General features: G+C 45.0%; 1 protein-coding gene and 1 long non-coding RNA gene across 7 annotated transcripts in view; one reads left to right on the forward strand and one right to left on the reverse strand.

The window, feature by feature from the left end:
* Positions 1-8,904, reverse strand: part of LOC108251383 (transcription factor COE3-like) — a 73,003-nt gene that overhangs the window by 55,849 nt on the left and 8,250 nt on the right. For all 6 annotated transcript variants that reach the window (XM_037980883.1, XM_037980879.1, XM_037980882.1 and 3 more), the window contains exons 5-6: positions 7,953-8,026; positions 6,568-6,636 (exon numbers count right to left, since the gene is read on the reverse strand). In XM_037980883.1, coding sequence (XP_037836811.1) covers positions 6,568-6,636; positions 7,953-8,026 — 143 coding nt within the window. The remainder of the gene's footprint in view (positions 1-6,567; positions 6,637-7,952; positions 8,027-8,904) is intronic.
* The window catches only part of LOC112449977, a 9,991-nt gene continuing 5,918 nt past the window's right edge, over positions 4,832-8,904 (forward strand). The window contains exon 1 of the long non-coding RNA XR_005234331.1: positions 4,832-5,005. This is a non-coding gene — a long non-coding RNA (uncharacterized LOC112449977). The remainder of the gene's footprint in view (positions 5,006-8,904) is intronic.

Consider the following 8,904-nt stretch of genomic DNA (forward strand, 5'->3'; position numbering starts at 1 on the left):
GGCAGAGACTCGGGGGTCACAAACACACTCATTCCCTCTTGCATTCAGCTCCATTAACTGCAGATCCATCTTCACACACACACTCGAACACACACACCTTCTAAATACCAGTTAGGAGGAGGTTTGTCTCCTTCATTTACTCCTCTGGAGAAGAGGAGCAGAAGTGTTGTAAGCTCACGTCTTCATCTCCATCAGAGTTTCTGATGTCTAATGATCAACTGGAAGATCAATGATCACCTGAAACACTCTCTAGGTAACACACACACACACACACTGACACACACACAGACACACTAATTTGTTACAAAACTTCAGACTAGAGTGTGTGCTGTGTGTGTGCGGAGGTGTGTGTGTGTGCTGTGTGTGTGCGGAGGTGTGTGTGTGTGCTGTGTGTGTGCGGAGGTGTGTGGGTCTGTGTGCTGTGTGTGTGCGGAGGTTTGTGGGTCTGTGTGCTGTGTGTGTGTGTGCGTGCCTGCGTTGTGTTGCTTCGTGTGTGGAACATTGAAGACGGTGTGTTCAGGGTCAAACGCTTCACTCCCAGACAGTTTCCCAGGAAGAAAAATATTCAGCTACACTTCATCTCTCCATTGACTCCCATGCATTCATACATTTAACATTTAGCTGGCTGGGGCCCTCTGGGGGCCCCAAACATTATTCTGCTGTCAGTCACCCCGAAACACTTCCAGTAATGAGATTCCATCCAAAACTGACTCGAAGCATGAGAGCGAAATCACACCTACGCCCGCCAAATGATTGACAGCCCTTCGTCCTCCCATAATCCCTCGCTGCACACACAAGAGACCCTCACAGACAGGAGATTGTACCCAGTGAAAAAATTCTCACATCAGGTATTCAGAGCGAGAAAAGATGAGAGCCGGTTCCACTGTCATCATCCTCATCATCATCATCACCATCACCATCAGCCGCAGCAGCAGCTACAAACGGGTGAAGTTTAAAGATGACAGACAAACTAACTGAAGACCATCGAGTTCAAACGTTCTCACAGAGTGGATCATCTCATAATGGAACAAGAACACAGAACCAAACATTCTCACAGATTCTAGGCTTGATTATCTCATTATCACAGGACCAGATGTAGAATATGGGAACGTTACTCCTTAGATTAAATTATCAGATCTCAACAACTGCAGAATGAAACTCTTTATCACAATATTTACACCAAATAAGGATGAAACCAAATTCTGTCTTTAAGGAGACGGGCCAGCAGAGGCAGTGAGTTGAGGGCTGTGTGTATTACAGCCATGTGCATGTGTGTGTTTGTAAGTTATTTTGAGTTATTTTTTGATCTTCTGAATTTGATTTTCATATTTGTGTTCTCGTGATCCTTGTGCTGACTCAAACCTGACAAATTCTGCCAGGTTGTCAGGTTAGTTTTGAGGAAATATCAAATTTGAAATAGATGTTATTTATCAGTTTGAATCAGCTAAAATGAAATAGTCAGACTCAAAGTCACTTCTTCTTTTATCTTTCTCGTCCCACAGAATTCTAGGTGCCTCACCGGATCAGAAGCTGTGGAGAGCCAGTCATCACTTTGTCTTTGAGGAACTTGGAGGCTGCACAGGCCTTGACAGGACCACGACAAGGAGGCAGGTTAAGGCCCAGAGCCTGTTGAGGGTCAGGGGTCAGATTTGTCCAAGGTCACCTGAGGTGGTGGTGATGTTTGCAGCAGGAGTCAGGCGATGTGTGAACTACAGCAGTTCTTTCTTAACTTAGTTTCTCTTTACCGTTAGTCTGCTGGACTTAAGAAAAACGTTTTTCTCAGGCTACAAAAATGAAACGAAGACAAAACGAGGGAAAGGAAGAAGGTCTTCACACGACCAACACAGAAACCAACTGAGCTGCAGCCACCCGCCAAGGATTTCTCCTCAGTTTGGAGAACATTCAGACCTCGGGGTGGGCAGAAAGACTATCTCACTCTCCAAAGATTCTACAGTTCTCCTGTAAGACAACAGAGGTTTGTTCAACAAAACTTGAATAATTTCTCATATTCAATATTTGCACACAGAATGATCAATGATCCTTTATCGGATGTCCAAAGCTTCATAATCAGATAAACTTCTCATTTCAGCAAGCTTTAGGACAACATGTAAACAATCTGTGAATAACTGAAGTCTTTACACGGGTCCCAAAACAATCAGGATTCACTCAGGTCAGAGGTCACTGAAATCTTTACACAGGTCCCAAAACAATCAGGATTCACTCAGGTCAGAGGTCAGAGGTCACTGAAGTCTTTACACGGGTCCCAAAACAATCAGGATTCACTCAGGTCAGAGGTCACTGAAGTCTTTACACGGGTCCCAAAACAATCAGGATTCACTCAGGTCAGAGGTCAGAGGTCACTGAAGTCTTTACACGGGTCCCAAAACAATCAGGATTCACTCAGGTCAGAAGGAACTTCGGTCCCTGATAGATGACACCAGGTCAGAGGTCAAAGGTCATGAGGGGGGCGGTTCTTCTTCGTGCTACACAGAATAAAACATTCTCACTGATTCCAGGCTGAATTGTCTTTTTTTTCTCAAAGTCCAGAGTGAATCATCCCAGCACACAACAAGATGTTCTCACAGAGTGAATTTTCTTATCTTCACAGAGAGTCCGGAGTGGATGACTTAATCATCCCAGAATCAGAACATAGAACCAAATGCTTTCACAGAGTTCAACATGGATCATCTGATCATCATGGAACCAGAACACAGAACAAAGAACCTGACACATCAAAACCTGCACAATAAGGCCCAGCAAAGAGAAACTGTACTAAAGCCAGATAAGAACCATCCTCATCCCTACATGAACAACTGAAACCAGATAAGAACAATTCAAAACCCCACAGGGAACACAGAACCCAAACCAGAACTATCCATAACCTCACAGGGCCAGTTTGAATGATTAAAACTGTACAAAGTAGCAAGGAGTTACCCGTGGTCTTAAAAGGGTTAAACAGAATCACAATCAAATGACACAAAGTAGATGAACCTTACAGGAAGTCAGATCTAGAAATCAGAGCCACCATCTGCAGCTCCAAAACCAAACCAGAACCATGCAGGTGATGTTATAAATTAAATACCAAACTGAGATGGGTCTGCATCAACCAAATACATTCAAGAACAGGAAGAAGATCCATCCAGCTGTACCCAGAACACTGAGCCTTAAAGTTGGGACATCCTTCTTTACTCCAGTTTGTATCTTTGAAAAAACATTCCTGCATTCAGAACAACACAAATGTTCTTAAACCTGCACTTAGCTGAGAGTCCCAAAGGTGGTGGAATCAGAGAACCTGAAACATCATGCAGATTCAGAGAAGACCAGGAGGTTAAGACATAAGGATACTGCGATAGATCCAGTGAGTCAAAGGTCTCACCTGGAATACTGAGGTACTGAAAGATCTGTCACCAAATGTTCACATAGAGAGTAGTTCAGAGCCAGAAGACCTGAGGTTCTGGGGCAGAGTTTAACGATGAAGGAGATCAGAGAGGTTCTGAGAAGCACAGAGACAGATGAGAAGAAGAATCTTGAATCCAGGGCCTAACTGGAAGCCAGTGGAGCTCAATGAGGGGTGGTGCAGGTGAGAACCCTAGCAGGAGAGTTTTGGACTGACTGAAGCCAACTGAGAGCTTTAAAACCAAAACCAGACGAGATGAGGGCTCCTGGCACAGAGTGAAGGAGAGACGTCTGGAGTTTTGAGATGTTTCTGAGATTAGAAGAAGGAGCAAGAGGAGTCCAGGATAAAGATCTCAGAGGATGGGTAGAAGGAGCACCCATCTACATCTAAAAGAACAAAGGTTGGAAAACCTGGAGACACCATGCAGGCTCTGGGAGAAGATCTGGATGTGTGGACATGGAGGAGGACAAAGAACAAGGAATGTAAAAGATAAAACTCAGAGTGGTCCCAAAAGAAAGAGAAGCATTAATCTGGGTCAGAGAGTCCAGGAAATCTCAGGTAAAAGGCCTGAGTCCCTGAAGAGTCCAGTTCTGACAAACCCAGGTAAGATTTCTCTGCAAACCTTAAAAAGATGACCGAACGCATGTCTAAACCCCTCAGTGGATGGTCAAAAGTGACATTTCAGAAGTCAAATCATTCATAAAGAAAAAATGTGAACCCTATTAGTTTTATGTCTTTCAAAGATGAATAATTTAGGTTCTGACCACTTTATTTCTGTCTCAGCTCAGAAAGCTGTCACACTTTTAGCACGTTACGCTCTTTTAGCACCATCTTTTATTGTGTTGTTGTTTTTGCACTTTCTCTGAACATGAAAGACACAAAGTTTCATTCAGTCAGATTTTTTACAACAATAAAGAAAACTTGACATTTATTTGATCAAATATTTTCAAGGATATTCAGATTCTTTGTTTAGTCAGCGTGACTAAACAAAGCCCAGGTTTTAACATTTTGGGGGTTAAAGGCATCACATCCTGGTCTACTAAGGGTTTAAATGTTGTTCCTATAAAACAATGATTAGAAAAGGTGAAGACGGAAGACTCTGTTTGATGTTTCCTTATAAATTCTGTTTTTAAAAGGTGCAGATGCTGTAAGTGACTGGTTCTGTGAGCTGCAGTCTGACCCTGACATGTTTCCTGTTCACTGGACGCTGCTGAAAACACAGGAGACCTTCCCATCATGCATTTCAGCAGGCAGAGAGAGAAAAAAGAGCTGCTGTAAAATCACCACTTCTCTTTTCAAAAAGCTACTGCAGTCGCATTCATCCATCCATCCACCCCCCCAACCAACACACACAGCCTGAGAGAAGAGAGGCCGAGGGGGGAGGAGGAACGAGATTAATACTCAGAGGAGGAAGAGGAGGGGGAAGTGAAAAGAGGAGAGGAGAGGAGAGGAGAGTGAATGATTCCTCGTGGGACAGAAGGAGGGGGTACAGCAGGGGGAGGAGGAGGAGCCTCACTCAGACCGGATCCGCCAGAATCTCCAGGAATTATCCGGTTAAATCCGAACAGGAAGATTCTCCTGGTTTACAGCAGAAAGACCTTCATGTTGGTGAGAAGCAGCAGCAGTTCTTCTTCACATTCTCTGTGATCCTTTGACCCGGTTCTGCTGTCTGACCGGTCCAAACTGACTTTTAATTGTTCTCCAGAACACAAGCATCTCGTTTCCTCAGAGTTCTGTTCTGTAGCTGAGGAAGACTGAAGGGGAGCAGAACTGCCTCAGGTCCAATTTCAGAACATATGAAGTGGTTTTAAACCTTCAACCACACAGAACTTCTGTCAGTTTTGTGGTGTCCGTCTTTCAGTTAGGATCAACAAACCCAGCATCCAGAACCAGAGCAGCTGAACTGGAACCACCTCTCAGCCTGAGGGGGTTCCAACAGTTTCTCTTTCTTTGTGCTTAAAGGTTTTTTTTAAAGGAAATTAGAGTCTCTGAAACAAAAGCAGAAATAATAAAAGTCCTTGTTTATCTGTTAAACCACAAATCCAACCTGAGGGGTGCAGCCAGTCAGCAGCCGGGCCTGGTTTCTGACAGACCAGAACCAACAGTCCGACACTGAAAACCTTCATGTTTCACAGAACAAACTCTGAATTAAAGAGATCTGTTTCAGAACCGGGCCGGTTCTAGATGATGCTCAGTGAGGTTCCTTTATTCATTCTGGAAGTTTTTCTGTGAATAAATAAAAATACTTGGATTCTTTTTACTGATGAACATTTAAACATGAAAACAATCTGAACTGAGAGAAACTTCATTGTCTGTGTTTGTTTGTTTGTTGTTGTTTTTCCAAATGGAAGTTTGTATTTATAGTTTTTGGTTTTGATTTGTAGTATTTGTATCTTTTTGTTTCAGGCTCCATATATCTGTCCCCGTGTCATTCATTTGGTAAATTAAAAAATAATTCTTAAAAACAAGCTGGCACAGTGGAGCAGCGGTTAGAGCTGCTGAGGTTTCTCCAGTTTCCAAAAACCTGCAGGTTCGATTCATTGGTGACTCTAAACTGTCCCTCGATGTGAGTGAGAGGGTGAATGGTTGTCTCTGTTGTCTCTATGTGTCCCTGTGACGGACTGGAGACCTGTCCAGGTGTCCTGTCCTCTGTGTCTGCTGGAGACCTGTCCAGATGTCCTTGTGAGGGACTAGAGACCTGTCCAGGTGCACCTGTGAGGGACTGGAGACCTGTCCAGGTGCACCTGTGAGGGACTGGAGACCTGTCCAGGTGTCCCTGTGACGGACCGGAGACTTGTCCAGGTGTCCCTGTGACAGACTGGAGACCTGTCCAGGTGTCCTGTCCTCTGTGTCTGCTGGAGACAGACACCAGCTCCCCACGACCAGGAAAGGAGAAGTAGGTGAAGAAAACGGATGGATGGATTAGTAAAATAAATTAATAAAACAATAAATAAAACCCATCAGTGATGTTTGTTGTTTAGTTGGAAGGAAATATTTCAAACAACAAATCTGACACAGCTGCTCCTGAGAACAGTGTCTGAGTGATGATTTATTTGACTGGTGTCCAGTTACAGAATCATGTCCCCTACAGGCTGACATGTTGATCTGAAGAGGAAACATAAATTTACCCATCAGGTTGGCATTAAACACGTCCGTCTGAGCAGAGTTACCTGTCGATGATGACGGGGTCTGACGGCGTCTCGTTTCTGTTTCCACAGCTCTTCTTATCGCAGCAGCGACTGCAAACACAAACAGAATAACAAAGAGCTGCATTGCTCAGAACTTTCACCCAGAACAGAGCAGCTGGCTGAAAAGGACACATCTGTCCAAACAGGTCTGGTTGGGTCCAGGTCTATGGTTCCTGGCTTTGACACACGGACGTGACTCTCAGCTGATGTTTTATCATTGATGAGGTGTTTAGATGTTAATGTTTCCTCACATCAGCAGTTTGTTCTGGTGGTCCACACAACTATGAACTGGTACGGGTTCTTTTGTCTTTAAGTACGGTCTTCAGGTAAGATCAGAGACAAGACACATCTCTTGTTATGCTGATGACATTAAACTATCACTTAAACATGATGAAACTAATTAGTAAGATATGTCACCTCACAGTTAGCCTTTAAATCCAGAAAGATTTATGTTGATCATGAGGCAGCACGGTGGAGCAGCGGTTAGAGCTATTGCCTTCCAGCTAGAAGGTCACAGGATCACCTCCCAACTTTTCTGGATGGACTTTACATGTTAGGTTCATCGTAACTAAATTATCCTGGGTGTGAGTGACAGGGTGAATGGTTATCTCATTTGTCCTTATGTGCCTCTGGACCGGAGACCTGTCCAGGTGTCCCTGTGACGGACCGGAGACCTGTCCAGGTGTACCTGTGAGGAACTGGAGACCTGTCCGGGTGCCCCTGTGACGGACCGGAGACCTGTCCAGGTGTCCCTGTGACGGACCGGAGACCTCTCCAGGTGTACCTGTGAGGAACTGGAGACCTGTCCGGGTGCCCCTGTGACGGACCGGAGACCTGTCCAGGTGTCCCTGTGACGGACCAGAGACCTGTCCAAGTGCACCTGTGACGGACTGGAGACCTGTCCAGGTGCACCTGTGACGGACCTGAGACCTGTCCAGGTGCACCTGTGATGGACCGGAGACCTGTCCAGGGTGTACTCCACCTCTCACACAGTGACCCCGGGGACAGACACCAGCTGCTTGGGACCCGGAAAGGAGAAGCAGGTGAAGTCGATGGACGGACGAATGATGTTGATCATTAAAGCTCTTGGTGTTATCATTTCCTCCAAAGACTGATCAGTTCTGCAGGAGGTCCAGGTTCTTTCAGGACCATCTCAGTGTGGATAGACAGTATCTCAGCCTCTGATTCAGAAAGAACCTGGACCTGGTTCTGTTCTGGTCCTCAGGTAGACCTGGATCAGGTTTACATCTCATGACACCTGATCCTGGTGTCATGAGATGTAAACCTGCTGCAGATACGAACAGATGAGTTGGTCCAACACCAGGATCTGAAGTGGTCTTGCTTCAGGAGTGTTCAGGTGTTCTTACCTGCACATGATCTCGTGTGTGAGCAGAACTCGGCACATCTCTGGGTTCTTGTCCTGACCTTCATAGATGATAGCCTGAAACACCAAACACACATGTGAAGATCTGGGTTCAGGTGATCAGACACCTGTTGAACCTGCTGGAGTTCAGCAGCAGAACCATCTCCTTTAGGACTCATTATCAGTGATTAGTGTGACTGAAATGAGCTGCAGAACTGAAACATTTGATCCTCTCAGACTCACTGGAACCAGCTGGAACCAAACGTCTTTTCTACAAAGAATCAGAAACAAGGGCTGACGAGCACGCTCGTTAAAGCGCACTAATTAAATAACTCGTTGGGTTTAAATGCTGCTGATTTCCATTAGTGTCAGAGCAGAAAGCAGACCGAGAGGCAGGCTGCTGACGGGGCTCCATCTGTCGAACACCAACTGATCCTGGCAGGGCCCCTAAAACCTCCTTATTGGAGGCTCCTGCAGGGGGGGTTCATGCTCTGAGACAGGAGGAGGATGAACTGATGAGCAGAGACTGTTTGTCTCACAGCAGGAGTTTTTTTACAGTTTGGAAGTTAACAAACCTTTAAGTCTAGTAATGGAGCAGAAATGGTTGGATTTTATGGAAATAGTTTTTGCTTATTGTTTCCTGTCAGACGGTATAAAATAGACATTTTATCATTTCATTTGTTAATAAATATTTCATATATAAATATGAAAAAATATAAATTTAAATATTCTCTCTCTCTCTCTCTCTCTCTCTCTCTCTCTCTCTCTCCTGATGGAGTTTGTCTCAAGTCAGAGGAACTGTTGTCAGAAACAAGTCCAAAAGCCCAGTTCTGCGATGGTTCTAGGCTCAGATCAGGGTTCTGCAATGGTTCTGGGGTCAGATCAGGGTTCTGCGATGTCTGGGCTCAGATCAGGGTTCTGCGATGGTTCTGGGCTCAGATCAGGGTTCTGCGATG

The sequence above is a fragment of the Kryptolebias marmoratus genome, linkage group LG17, assembly GCF_001649575.2.
Source record: "Kryptolebias marmoratus isolate JLee-2015 linkage group LG17, ASM164957v2, whole genome shotgun sequence".
Classification (NCBI taxonomy): Eukaryota; Metazoa; Chordata; class Actinopteri; order Cyprinodontiformes; family Rivulidae; genus Kryptolebias; species Kryptolebias marmoratus.